Here is a 15480-nt window from a genome sequence, read left to right as displayed (position 1 = left end):
AAAACAGCACTACAGCTTTATTTTAAATCTTTTATTGAAAAAAAATAAAATCTGGTAACTTGATGCTGTAGTAGAGCTGACATCTATTCAATGTAGCCACCTTCAGCTTCAATCACCGCCTCAATATGGGTCCGTAACTGGGAGCTTGCCTTTTTCACAAGATTTGTAAATTCTATGACCATTTTCATGAGTTTCACAAATGTTCAATATGAGCGCCATCTTAATTATTCCACTGCACGAGCATATTCCAACACGCAAAATGACTTTTGAAGTGAACAGTATTCCTCCACCTGAAAAAAAGATAAATGTCAAATATGAAAAATAAAATGTTTCCATACAAGCTGTGAAAATTTAAGGTCATTTCAACGAAAATTGGCGAAATTATTGGCCTGCAAAATATCGTCAAATTTTTTGGAACGCACTGTGTATTCCACAAATAATGTAAATTGATCCAATAATTTTATTTTTAAACTAAGGGGGGGGTTGTAAAATGCGCTTAAATATATTTTAATTCGTGCAGCTTTTGTATTATTACAGACTCTTATGAATATTAAATTGTACCTAATATATAGTTGTGATTTCAAAAGATTTTTTTTTAAATGACTTTGGTGCCATCAGCTAGAATCAAAACAAAAACATTTAGCACTCCAGCCGCATTCTCTACCATTTGAGCTATCAACAGATAGATAAAAAAAGATTTAAAGAATTTGTGCATGTGCAAAAGTAATAGAAATATATCAGCAAGTTAAAATGAACATTTTTGCATTTGAGCTTGCGGTCAGATTCTGCATACATTATCTATCCATCCAAACAAAGATTTTACTCATTATAAACCATCCTTGGTGTATGATTATTATTTCCTGTTAATTTCGGTGTTGTGTGATCAGTGCTTTAAGAGTTTATGATTAAATATTTTCACACGCACACATACATCTACTGTTTTATTTATATAGATAAGAAAATTGAAAGAAAAACACAAAAAACAAGGGGAGATAATTCAACATTAATTCAATCTTGCGAAATTTATGTTGTAATGCTTATAAATTCCCATTACTTGCTTAAAAATTATTTTTTTTTTTTAATAAAATAAAACTACTTGATCAATTACATAAGTTTTGGAATATGATATTGTTTCATTGCGTGTATGTGCGTTATGCATATTTTTCTTCTTTTTTTTTTAATATACGGGGAATTCTGGATAAGAACTGAATTATCAATGTTTTAAAAATTATTTTTTTATAATGACCAGTCTCCATCATATGATTTTTTTTTTTTTTTTTTATCCATGCTGTGCATGTATTTTGAATATAATGATTTATGTATTAGTTAAAGTATAAATTTTTCTATTTATCTCAAGGTGGCTTCGTCAGCATCCTAAAGTTTTAGGGATGAAATTTAAGAAAGGTGTTAAAAGGGCTGAAATTTCTAATGCAATTGACATCTATGTGCTTGGAACTGTGGGACAGGTGAGTTGAAATTCATATTAAACATGTTGTATTTAATATATATATAATTAAAGTCCAAAACACAAATATTAATAAAATAAAATTTAGTAACACTATTAATTCATGTATTTAATAACAAATGATATACTGGTAATTAGTTCAGTGTTAATGGATCCGAAAGTACTCAGATTAACAATGACTATGGCAACTACATCAGCCAGTTTTTGTCTGGAGTAAGAAAATTAAGATTAGAAACAAAACTGTGAAAACAGGAATTGTCTGTTTTTTAATGAAATATGCTTATAGTAAAGAATGCTGCCTCTCTCTATATATATATAAGAACTGGTAAATAGTAAAAACTTGAGGAAGGTGCTCAATACTATTGCAGAGCAAATATATATATATATTTTAGACGCATCTTAGTTACTCAGAGTATGCCCACGAAAAAAATACATTCTTTTGGATAAAAATTCTTGTAACCACTCTCTTTTCTTCTAGGATATGGAAAAATCCGCATGGGAAAACCTTATGGAAAATCCACCAAGTCCTTTTACTGAGGTAAGTCAATATGTGGGAATGTTCTAGAGTTTTGATGTATGGGTCAGTCGGCTATGTTGAGAAGAGTGACTCTTGGATAAGAAAATGCAGGATTCTTGAGGTCAAAGGTCAAGGAAACATTGGATGAATCAAAAAAACTTGAATGCAAGAATCTTTGTTGGTGGAATTTGAATGGAATCGATCCTCAAGATCGCCAAACTTTGTTGATTGCAGGCTGCAAGAAAATTTCAGATTTCAGACCAAGAGAAATCTCTATCTCTACTTAAAACAGTGTGCGTGTGCACATGTGTAAGTTCATTCTCTATAGACTCCGAAATAGTTGGGTCAATATTTTTGAAATTTCACACAAATGTACTTCATATGTCTGAGAGTGTTCTTAGATAGGTTTTGTATTGGAATATCTCTGGTAAGTACAGTAAAAACCCGGGACACGTCATTAAAAATTAGTAACAAAATACATTACAGTATATAATACACATGTATATAATCAAATAACATTATAAATAACACCGTAAGGCAGGGCAAATACTATGATCAGGGGCCAGAAAAGCATCATATTCCACATTATAACCTGAAAAAACGTATCCTAGGGCCACTGTATCATGGGGTTCTACTGTATCAAAAATTGATAATCAAACAAAAAAAAATTCAACAGAAGCAGTCTGATTTTGACCAAAGTTAACACCCTTATACTGCCTAACATTATAAGTGCATTTGAAAAGCTTTATCACTGCATAAGCAGAAAAGCCTGCCATATAAAATCAACAGTAGGTTTTTTGATAAGACGGGTGTGTTCAAAATGAATGTTTCTGTTTAGAGCACAATTGAACCATGATACTTTACTTTAATTTCAAGCCATTATATAAAATAATTTTATAAATTCAATAGTAGGTTCTTTACAGTGCCATGTAGACTACAATGTATTATGGATTAAGTCACTCCGGGTAGGCATGTGAACTTTCTTCCTGGTGCACTGGTGGGTCTCTAACTAGAGTAGGCATTCAATCAATTTGATTGAAAAATGGGTGTTTTCACTGATTTTGATGACAACAAAAGTATTGGAAATGTGGAAAATTCATTGATCTTCATTCAATTTCTGGCAACGTTAAATTTCTCTACTTGTAAAGTGAGAAAAATGGATATAAGTAAAAATGTAGACTTTGAAGAATCTATAAATTTACCTTATTCTTAATTTTTTCTAATAATGAATACAAAATAATAAGATAATAATACAGTGTTACAGTGGAGGAAGAGGTGGCTGGTTACTTTTACCAAGCTCCTATCTTTATAAAATAGCAATAATTACTCATTAAAGATTATATATTCGAAAGTCCCTGATTTCTTAATATTCCAGTCTGGATGGCAATTTTCAAATTTAGTCATTTCAACCTTCAATCCTAAGTACGGGAGTAAGTCTTTTAATGGTGTAGAATCAGCAGGCGAGCAGAGTGGAGTCACTTATGCATTGACTTATATTGAGAATCAGAGGAGCATAGCTTCATCTGCCCCCCCCCTTCCCAATCAAATTCAACTTGCACTTCTCAATAATACATAACCTGTAATATTCTAAAATTCCCAACTCTAAAGAATACATTATCAGACAATGAGTGGCCAATGGATTTCTAAGTACACCCTTTTCTTTTTCTTCATCTATTTTGAATCTCTTTCTGCTACCATGAATGGGAGGTTCCTTCTCACCTTTTGGGCTGGTCCCCAAAATCACTGATGACTTTCATTAATTGGCATTTTTAAACATTTTTTTTTTGTTACATTTTTAAACATTTCATTTTTGTTACATTTTTTTATTTTATTTTTGCTTTTTTTTTTTGTTTGCTACTGTCTGAATTATAACATTTGTCTCTGTGGCATATCAATCCTTTTCATTGTCTCTGTGGCATATCAATCCTTTTCAATCTGTCAACATTACCACAGATCAAATAAACCACAACAAACAGTATACTATCCACCAGCAGATGCAGCACTATATAAGGCGACCAACTCACTCACTGAACTAAAAATATTAGAACTTGGAAACAAGTCGCTGCTCCTAAAATCTACATGCCTATAAATGATCATAAAATGATTGATGGGTCATTTAGCAATAAGCAAAGAAACAACTGTTAATTTACAATGAGTTTTGTCTTTAACTCTCTTTTCCACTAGAAATAAACAATTTTTTTTTATAAATTAAAAGAAGGATGTATTGCTATAAAGATGTGAATTTATTTATTTATTTTTTTTGTTGTTGAAAACTTGGTCAAGACTCATCTATTTCTTGATTTTTTTTCCCCCCTTTTTTAAGAAATTTATTTTTTTATTAATGAAATATATTGATAAATTTAGATATGATATATTTTGATTTTTTTTTTTTTTTTTTTTTTTTTTTTTTTTTAATTATTAACAAATTTGGACATGATATATTTTGATTTTTTTTTTTTTTTTTTTTTTTTTTATTAAATTTGGACATGATATATTTTGAAAATTTTTTTTTTTTTTTTTTTTAATTATTAACAAACTAGCAGTTCGACCCAGCTTTGCTCGAGCCCTATGTACTGTTCATAACTTGCCCTACATGTGAATAGACTGTATGTAAGATTTCAAATGTTTAAACCAAAATTTGTCTGAGTAATTTTGTAGATACCACAGAGGTCAATGTTTTTTAATTTTGACCCCAATTTTGACCCCTTAACATTTATTATTTTTGTCTCAAATCAAAATATAAAGTTTTACTCATGTCCAAGTTACCTACATCTAAAATTTCAACTCTTTAGACCCAAAATTGGCGAAGGAATTTTGTAGAATCTGCAACGGTCAACTCTTTCAACTTTGACCAAATTTTCGCCCCAAAACTGATTAAAATGCTTGCCACATGTCTGAATACCCATTATGTATAAATTCCAAATGTTTAGACCCAAAATTGGCTGAGTATTTTGCTAAACACTGCAAAGATCAAAGCTTTTGAACTTTGACTCCTTGGCAGATCAAATTTTCGACTCAAACCAATTAAAAAGCTTGTCCTATCTCTGAATACCCTTTTTATGTAAAATTTCAAATGTTTAAACCAGAAATTGACTGAGTAATTTAATAGAGACTGCAGAGATAAAATTGTTTTTAACTTTGACTCCAATTTTGACCCCTTAACATTTATTTTTTTGGGCTCAAATCAAATTAAAAAGTTTGATCCATGTCCAAGTAACCTACATTAAAATTTCAAGTGTTTAGACCCAAAATTGGCGGAGGAGTTTGGTAGAGTTTTCAAAGGTCAAATTGTTGACAGCCAAATTTCTGGCCAAAAACTGATTTAAAAAGATTTTCCCAAATCTCAATGTTGAATCTCAAGTCTCTAGGCTGAAAACAGAGTTATTTGGTGGAGAAATGTCCACACACACACACACACATGCAGAGACATTTTCACTTTCATAGATATATAGATTTGAACATGATATCTTCTGAATATTTTTTAATTATTAACAAATTTGGACATAATATATTTTAAGTATTTTTTTAATTCACAAATTCGGTCATGAATAATGTTTTGAAAAGAGCGCTAATATGCGAAGCTAATATCAAAAATAAAGAATCTATTTAAGTTCAAAACCCTTCAGTGACTCTTTGGACACCCTGTACTCTTATGCAGGTAGATGACTGCATCAGCAGTGAGATATCTACTGGTGCGGTAGAATGATCCAACCATTTTCCTGGTCATTTTGGCAACGGATTTTATGCATGTTCCATTTCAGATCAAAGGTGAAGGTCAACCCCAGAAGCTTGTCAAAACGTGATGCTTCCCCCGAGACGAGAGCCAATCATTTCAATTGGAACCAGATGGGGGTCAGAGCGTTGATGATGGGAAGAGAGAAGCTTTTTTTTTAGATGCATTAAAATTAACTATCCACCTTTTGTCTCATTGCACCATATGCTTATGGTCAGGAGAGAGAGAATTAGAGATCTTGGTCATTGCTGGCCTTTGAAGTGTTGCATTAAATTGTCATGTCATCTGCATAAATGTCTACGAATGATCTAAGAATGTGATTTGAGAGATCATTGATGAAGATCAGGAAGAGAGTTGAAGCCCAGGATGAAACTCTGAGGGCGTTCAGTGTTTATACTGTGAGCTCCTGATTGCTGCCCATCAACGACTACTCTTATAAGCCCATCAAAGAGAAAGAATTTAATAATTGAGGACATTTCCAGCTATTCTTGTGAAGTAGACCTTTAAGCCATATTCTTTCAAAAGCCTTTTATATTTCAAGCAATTGTCCTAGATACGAAATTCCTGTTAAGAGATTCACCAATGTTGCAGTTAGCACATCAGCTGTAGATCACAACGGAAGCTATATTGCATGTCACTAAGTGGGTTGTTTTTGTTGAGATAGTTGACCACGTCTCTATTTCTCACAGATTCAAGCAACTTACTTGTGACCCACAGGAAACTGATTGGTCTGTACTGAGAGGCAGACAACCAATCTCCAGAATTTTTAAATACAGGGCAAACTAATGTTTCCATGTTGTTGGAAAGCATTTTTCCTTAAGGCAATGTTTAAACAGTTTTGTAAGTATGGGAGCTAGTTCCGGTTAAAGGGTTAGTTGCTTTTTTTTTTTTTTTTTTACATAGGCATAACCACTTACGAAGGCTAGAGACCACTCGAAGATAAGGGTTAAGAGTGTACAGTAGTCAATTGGACAATATAGTAATCATTATTAATGAAAATTCAGTAAATTTGTTAACTCAAGTGGAACGGCTCGTCAAGAACTTGTTTATGTTGGACTTGGAGCGAACCATATTGTAGTCAGCTGGAAAACAGGAAAGCGGAAGACAATTCCACAGGCGTGCAGTTCTAAGAAAGAAGCTTTGTTCATGGAATCTGTTTAGGTTTAGGCACAGATAAAGAGTGGGGGGAATTATTGATAGTGTTTTCAGCTAGACAAGTGTTTCTTGTGAAAGTTTGGCGGGGTGGGGGGGGCATAGATTGAAGCTCATTCGAGCACTTGCCATGAAAATAATGATAAAGCAGACAAACTCGCAACATCTCTTCTGTGAGATAGAGGTTGCAGGGAAGAGAAAAGGACATCTCCTACAAGGCTTTACTGGAATCAAGGTTTTTGATAAGTTTAGCAACATTACGCACAGATATTTGTATGTTGTATAGAGCGTTTTCAATCACAGGAGGATATACGGGAGGTAGGGAGCCCTGAATGCAAAGGATAGAATTTGCTGCAAAGTTCTTGGCAAAGTGTTTTGCTTTGTTAGATGCTGATGAAATTATCTCCGGTCCGTTGATGATGATTGGGATAGAAGACACGCCTTCGTTCAGGACCCTATTTGTTATTAGCAAAACTGGTGAGAACTAAGCTGCTGTTCAGCTAAGACTTAATGGACTGAGCATATGACTCCCTCGCATTCTTTATTAGTTTTGTAGTGGTTGCTGGCAGTCTTAAACAGGACTCTATGGACAAATTTATCCTTAGTTGACTTTTTACAACTAAATATTTTCAGTTACCAGTCAAATAGAACAGTTACTAGCCAAACCCACATGATTTTTAGAATATGACATTTTCGTTCTGTGACGAGCATGTATATCATAAATGTTTTTCTGCGTTTTTTTTAAATAAGTGTAATTCTAAATATACAACAAATTTTATGTTGATACTTGAAGGTATAAACATTCTAATTTCTTCAGATATGTTTTTAAACAGCCTTCGTTAAAAAAAAAAAAAGAATATATTGTCCTATTAAACTTTTATTGTTAAATAATTTAACTTTGTTCATTTTATTGAAAAAAAAAAAAAAAGTTGAAAAGATATTTTTCACTCAGTAGTGAGTTTTAGAATATTGTCAGTGAAAGAAATGCAATCGCCAAAAGATAAGCGTTTTATTATTTCTAGTCGCCACTTTTGAAAAATCACTCACAAATGCGACTGTTTCATTCGCTATGTAGAGCCCTGTTAAAGGTGGTTTTAGTTTTAGAGTATCTATTTCATTGCAAACAATGGAAATGGTAATTTCTGTTTACAATAGCAGTGGCAGTCTATAGTGAACCGTGGCTGCTGTTAGGTTTTTACTGGAATTTCTTGGAGGGTAGTCTATACTGACAGTTAATTATTCAGTCAGGTTTGATGCTATAGATGACATATTTTTTTAAACATAGAACACAGAGGTATATCTGATATAAATGTTCGAAAGCTATCCCAGTCAGCGTTAGAGTATTGATATACTGTATGATAGAGAGGTATATCTGAGGACTTATTACATTTTGTTTTTTATCTTAATTGAAACATCATAGAGGATGAGCACATTTCCAGACAAATTTGTAAGAAAAAGGCCTAGAAGACTTGTACACTATCCGTGTCAGTGTTGGACACATGGGTGGGTTCTGAACAATCTCTTTAAGTCATAAGCTATGTAGAAATCATGACAGAACCTCCCCTCACCATCTGTTTTGTTTGAGTGGCTAACCATTCAACGTTGTGAACATTGAAGTCCCCACAAACGTGAATGTTAGCCGAGGGATGAGGAGACAGAATGTGGTCAATTTTCTCAGAGATACTCTCAATGATGGTAACTGCACTATTGTAGGGGCAATGGAGGGCAAATATGAATGCAGTGCTGCCAGTATGTCAGTAAGTGTTACTCGGAAGCACATATAAGACAGTTTAGGATCTGCTCAGGAGATGTCCCTACAACATGGAAAGCCATCTCTAATGTGAGCACATATTCCATGCCCATGATGATCTTGGTCAGATTTTAATGTCAAGTTGAAGTATCCTTTAATCATAAACTCCTCTAGAGAAATAGTCGGTCCAGTGCCAGTTTCGCACAGGAACAATGGGTCAAGTTTGGCCTTCTGTAATTGGATTTCAACCTCTGGAAGGTTGGAACGCAGACCTCTAATGTTGGAGAAGGAGACCTGGTAGTGGGGGTGTTATGTTGGGAGTTTGTGTTCTGGATTTAATCTTTTATTGTTTCTTGGAATTTTTCATGTTGGAATATGGAGATATGTGGAAAAGGTTGGCAGAATTGATTAGAGCAAGAGAGAAAGGAAAAGAAATGGGAAATGATTTTTGCAGACCATGAAGAGGAAAAGCCATAAGTTTCCACTAATATGGCCTCAAGAGAGGGAATTGGATGTAGTGGTTTTTACTTATAATTTTGATAAGTCTTTCTTTTTTTTTTTCTTTTTTTTTTTTATTGCATCCAATTCATCTTGATTATGATTGTCTAATTCTAATTTTCAATGAATTTTCCTACTTGTGACATCATTATTTTATTAATTATTTCTATTAATATTTCTTTTTCGTGACGTCATTTCTTTTTAACTTATTTAGGATGAGAGAAAGGCTTGGATCCAAGAATTAAAAGGAGTTTCTTTGAGTTCAGATGCTTTCTTTCCATTCCGTGACAATATTGACCGTGCATATCAAGTAAGATCTCTTCTTTTTTTGTTTTGTTTAGTTTTTTTATCATTTATTTAGCAAACCAATTTTTTCTTAAATAAAAATACAGGATTCCTTGTTCAAAATTAAATTCAGAAATTTGTATGGAATTTTGAACAGAATTCTTTATTAAATTCAGCTGGGGGTAGCTTGTTCTCATTCTGTCGGCTATGACCAGTTAGAAGTCTTAAGTAATTTTGTAATTGTATTCTTAATACCACCTGCTTTGAGGATTGAACCTTCAATCTCCAGAAGAGTGTCAATTAGAATTGAGTATCACTTATACGCCATCAAAGAATACAATTATGAATTAGGTAAGACTTTTACTTGGTCATGGCTGTCACAATGAATGCAAGATTTCCCCCCCCCCCCATTAAATAAAGGGTTCTATTAGAAATTATGTACAGATTCTTAAGCTTGACAAAATTCACTTGAAGAATGTCTGAGGTTACATCAGTTGAAACAATATGGAAATAACATCTTAGCTACGAATAATCCAAATTATCAATGATCATCTAAATAAATTACGTGTTTAAGAAAGTCGACATATCGATTTTTTTTTTTTTTTTTTTACTATATTGTTTTAAGCAAAAACAGCAGTACTTACTTGTCATGTTGAAAATAATTTCTCCAAAAATTATGAAAATTCATCAAGTTGAAATTATTTATAGTTAAAAGTAATTTTTACAGAAAATTGGGCTAAATTGCATTTTTTCTAGATCTAAACGATGATTGCGAATACAGGGGACATACTTATCTCCCTTTTCAACACCTTAATTGCAAACTTTTTATTTCTTTTTTTTAAGATCCTAGAAATGGACTTTTCTTTTTTCTTTTCTTTTTTTTCTTTTTCTTTTTTCTTTTACTTTTCTTTTTTCTTTTACTTTTCTTTTTTCTTTCTTTTTTCTTTTCTTTTTTCTTTTCTTTTTTTTTTTTTCTTTTTTTCTTTCTTTTCTTTTCTTTCTTTTCTTTTTCCTTTTCTTTCTTTCTTTTTCTTCTTTCTTTTCTTTCTTTTCTTTTCCTTTTCTTTCTTTTCTTTTCCTCTTTCTTTTCTTTTTCTTTTCTTTTTTTCTTTTCTTTTTTCTTTTCTTTTTTCTTTTTTTCTTTTCTTTTCTTCTTTTCTTTTTTTCTTTTCTTTTTTTTCTTTTTTTTTCTTTTTTTTTTTTTTTACTAAAAACACAGTAGCAGTTGTGTTCTACTTAATGAATTTTCATAATTTTTGGATATATTATTTTCGACATGACAATTAAGTAAGTACTGTTGTTTTTGCTTAAAACAACATATTTAAAAAAATCAATCCGTCAACTCTATCTTAACAAGCACCAAAATTTCAAAACGTTATTTTCAAGATGGTTTCTATTTTATAGTGTGTCTGAAAAATTAATGGGACTGGCGTCTCAAACGATTAATTTCAGTTGCAAACTATATAGTTTCCGCATTAAAAGATTTTCCCACCAGAGTCAAATACATCACATTATCCCATCTTTCTCTCCCACACTACTCTGCTTTGTTCGAAGGATTCGTTTGTGATGCCGCTCAACACCATTGCTATTGTTTTATTGGTCGCCTCTACACCTTCAAGATTCATCCAATTGACTATTTCTTTTAGTTTTAACAGAAAAGAAATGGAAGTCACGTGAAAGAACTTGTTTAAAACAATGAATATTATTTTTTACGTTTAGAACTTGAAAAGAACCATGGTGTAGTTGGCTTGAAGCCATACCGTATAGAGTTCCACAGGCGGAAGTTATAGGAAAGAAATTTTGTTCATGAAATTTAGATTTAGGCACAGATAGTTATGGAAATTGTTGACAGATGTTTTAGCTAGGCGAATCGTTATTGTGAGTGGTTTGCAAGGGAGGGGAATATCATAGATTGAAGTTTGGTTGAGCACTTGCCATCAGGGTTGCGGAGTCGGATGCTGACTCTGACTCCTTTGATATCTTCGACTACGACTCCCGACTCCTTGACCTCCTATATGGAAATCTATTCTGCAGATCCATATACCAGCCTCCCACATCAATTCAGCAAGCATTTTATAAATACTTTTCATGCATATTATTTTTTACGTTTAACATTCACTTGTATGATAAATATATACTCACATATACACTCAACCAGCTTTATAGAATAAGTTAAGATAATAAAAGGATAAAAAATTTATAATGAAATTTTATTATGCTATCAGTTCAATATTTAGGGATAGGGAAACCTCTTTAGGCCATGGCATTTTGAAGCCAAACGCTTCTCATCAGAAGAGGAGAATAAAGACATACAGAGAAGAAATTTGTTAAAATATTGTCTTTATGGAAAGAGGATCAAAGGAAAAACAGGAAAAAGCGATAAAAGGCTATGGTAACATGGGTTGGTTCTTATTAATTTAAGCCTGTTTTTTTTTTTTTTTTTTTTCGGATAAGATTGTAGTTCGGATCAATCCCAGACTAATCCAATTGCCAAATTCCATTTGATTCAAGAACTGGGTAACTTTCAGATTACAAACAGATTGCTATCCGATGTAATCCACAGTGATCTCACTCAAAGACAGAATATTCATTTATCCTGTGTCATGTCACAACCAAAACGAAAACAGCTGTCCAGACAGGATTTGCAGTGATCCGATGGACAGAAATATCTTGATGAAGTAGAAGCGTTGTAGTACGGTGCAAAATACGATAAATCTCCAAAATAAAAGCAAAACCATACAAAAACTGCTGAATTGTGCAACTGGTAACACCAAACAGGAAAACTATCTACAAAAAAAAAAAAAAAAAATTTATTGGTCTTGAGGAGTCCGAGTCGGATAAAAAAATTTTGGCTCCAACTCTGACTCCAACTCCGCAACCTTCTTGCCATGAAAATACCAATAGAAATAGACTTGCAACTGTTCTTCTGTGAGAAAGAGGTTTCAAGGAGGAGCAAAGGACATGACTTACTAGGTTTCGAGGTTGGTTTTGAACCCTGTCAAGGCAGGAAAGTTCCTTCCAAGATGTGGCAATAATATTCCATTTTAGGATGTATTTGGCTCCTACATTTAGAGGTTTTGGTTGGGAATGAAATATTTTCTAGTTGCAGAAAAAGTTATTAGTTAGATACTCAAGATACTCTTTCTCTCAGAACTCGTACGGCAAACCCAGTGATGCTACTTTTCAGATTGGCTTTGTATGAATAGTTTCAAATTAAAAATTTTATTAAAAAAATTTCAGCATATATTTTTGGGGAATTAAACTAGTTTTTATTTTATCTATTTATTTTATCCTTTTTTTTTCATTTTAATTTTGTCCATTTTTAAAATTTTATCCATTCTTATATTTTTGCATTTTATTTATTTATTTTTTTTTTCCATTTAATTTATTACAAAAATTTTTTCCCGCAGAGTGGAGTTGAATTCATTGCCTCACCTGCTGGCTCTACCAATGATGCAGTCATAATTGAAGCCTGTGATGATCATAACATAGTCCTTGCTCATACCAATATGAGACTCTTCCATCATTAAACTGGTGGTAATTTTATCCCACCCACCCCTCTCATTTTCTTACAGAATAAAATGACTATTTTTGTTCCAATCAACCTCTTGTAATACTCACCATTTTCTTGAATCTCTCTTTTTTTTTCTCTTTTCTTTTTTTTTTTAAAAAAACATGATAACCGGAAACTAAACATTAGAGCAAAATATTTGTTCATCTTTTTCCTGTCAAATACTGGATTTTCTTTTCATTTTTTTTATAACTACTGTTCTGTTTATATTCTATGGAATAAAGTTTTAGTTTTTAAAACAAAACGTGGAATTTAATCTTTTACTTATTTCAAGTTTCTTAAAATATTCTCCCTGAAAAATGACTCCAAAAGATGACTTTCATGTAAGTGCTGTTATCGAAATGTGCCATTTATTTGCTAATTATGTGAATGGCGGCTGTTGCAATGATAAATGCTTAGCCAGGAGAAGTGGGGCTGTGGTACAATGATAACCTTTATTCTAGGAAGCTGGAGCTTTTCACGTTAATAAACCTTGTACCAATGAAATATAAACGTCAGTAGAATTAAATGACTATTATAAAAACAATATAAAAATAAGATGATACATTAACATAAAGAAGATAGCAATGAGGGGGAGAAACGAAAAAAATTAAGATTTTCCTTGCATGAGAGAGCAAGAGATTCCTTTAAAAAAAAAAAAAAAATGTGCCATGAAAACAGAAGGTATAATTTTTGCAGGTTAGAGCAAAGGTCATGGGGGGGGGAGCACTAATAAACTCCCTTTTGAGGAGCTGGGTCTTTTTGCATAATTAAGCCTGTTGACAATGACAAGATTTCAGTGGCTTTGTTTTTAACATGTATGCATATCTCTCTCTCTCTCTCTGCAAGAGATAATTGTATTGTATTAAAGAGTTTCACTGTGAGCGTCTTTGAACACAGACGTATAGCAGTTTTGGGTCCGATCACAGCCAACATCGGACACGGGTCTACAATTTCCTGGCTTAACATGCTCCAAAATAAATAACTATTTTTATTTTTGTTTGCTGTTTTGTACAATCATTCAATTTAAGCAAATGGTCCCTATCAACATTGCTGATGAAGCCTTGCCAGTAATGATGCCGACCAAACGAACCCAGAGACAACTCATAGCAGATGGAGTGAACATTGTATCAACCCCTTAGTCTAAAGTCTTTGATTCAAGGAAAAATGTTATGAATAGAGGAAAAGCATAAACAAAGCTAGTTTGGAATTTGGTTTAGTAGAGCAGCTAAACTCCAGGACAAACAAACAGTGACCACCAACAAAAGACCAGAATCGGTCATGAGTAAAAAGATTCCAAGACAATAGAAAGATTATAGCCAGACCACCCCACCCTACTTCTTGTATGAGAGGTAGTTTAGGTTTGGAGCATGGGCAGTTGATTTTCCAGAGAGCAGTCAGGCAGTTGACTTTCGGTGGTCCTTGAGAACAGAGGGTCTGTTGTCTCGAGTTGTACTGCTGTTTTTTAGTTGGCTGGGATAGAAAGGAAAGTATCTTATTTCTTTAAGTCTGCCATTCAGCCTTGGTAAAGCAGCTGTCACTTTTCTAAAATTAGCCTGGGTGCCTGACATTGCCCGGGTGTTTGGAGGTGTGTGTTAAGCAAAAGAAAGAAAGAAAAAAAAAATTAGTAGGCAGGCTGGCTTGAACTCATACCGCGAAGGAGGAAAAGAATGTGGAAAAAAAAAAACGTCTTTGCTTTTGCGCCCATTGTCAAGCCACAAATGAGGTAGGTTTAAATTAAAGCTAGACAATCGAAAAGAGGGGATGACTTTTGAAAATACTGTCAAAAAAAAGCAACCATCCTGCTAGAAAAGTGCCCAGTTGAAGGTAAAGGAATTAATGTCTTGAGACAATTTTTCAATATTTGTCGTCCGAAGGGGCGAGTTTCAAATTGATACCGATATCGTGAAAATCTGTCACCTCTATCAAAAGTTTTGGGCAGACATACAAACATACATTCAAACAGGAAGGTGAGATTTATATTATAGACTAGGGTGGGGGTACCCGGGTGTTTGGAGGTGTGTGTGTTAAAGAAAAAAAAAACGTTGGCTGGGTGTTTGGAGGTGTAAAAGAAAAAAAAATGTTTTAGCAGGAAGGTAGGATTGACCCCCGAAGCCTTGATGCGAAAGTGGAAACAAAAGGAAAAAAAAGCTAACCATCTCGGCCATGAGGAAAGAAGGATTGATAAACGTGTTAACTTAAGGTTTATAAAGCGAAATATACAGGTGTGAGGAAGTGGCATAATATTTGACCTAGTTTTGCGTTGCAAGCCAGTTACTGTTTCCCCTGCTTTTTGCTTTTCAAAGATGCGACGAGCTGGTAAAAGTCGGACAAATTAAATAGGCGACCCCTGTTGTTAAGTTGTAGATATTATCATTTAGACGTGATATAAAAAGTTTTAAGAATGAGCGAACCGACCGAGCAGGCCTCGGAAAAAAGCCTTTTGCAGACATATACAAAATGCGAACATACATATATACATACACAGACACACATTTTGCCTTTTATATATATACTAGCAGGGGGGTAC

General features: G+C 33.3%; 1 protein-coding gene across 1 annotated transcript in view; it reads left to right on the top strand.

Annotated features, from left to right (window-relative positions):
* The window catches only part of LOC145259975 (bifunctional purine biosynthesis protein ATIC-like), a 75100-nt gene extending 61885 nt beyond the window's left edge, over positions 1–13215 (top strand). Inside the window, exons 16-19 of the mRNA XM_080117968.1 lie at positions 1358–1466; positions 1944–2003; positions 9330–9425; positions 12811–13215. Of these exons, the coding sequence (XP_079974094.1) occupies positions 1358–1466; positions 1944–2003; positions 9330–9425; positions 12811–12930 (385 nt within the window). The 3' untranslated portion in view covers positions 12931–13215. The remainder of the gene's footprint in view (positions 1–1357; positions 1467–1943; positions 2004–9329; positions 9426–12810) is intronic.
* The last annotated feature ends 2265 nt before the right edge of the window (positions 13216–15480 follow it).

Source organism: Euprymna scolopes, chromosome 35, assembly GCF_053919585.1.
Source record: "Euprymna scolopes isolate OS-2025 chromosome 35, ASM5391958v1, whole genome shotgun sequence".
NCBI classification, from domain to species: Eukaryota; Metazoa; Mollusca; class Cephalopoda; order Sepiida; family Sepiolidae; genus Euprymna; species Euprymna scolopes.
This window is presented reverse-complemented; position numbering and strand designations above follow the sequence as displayed.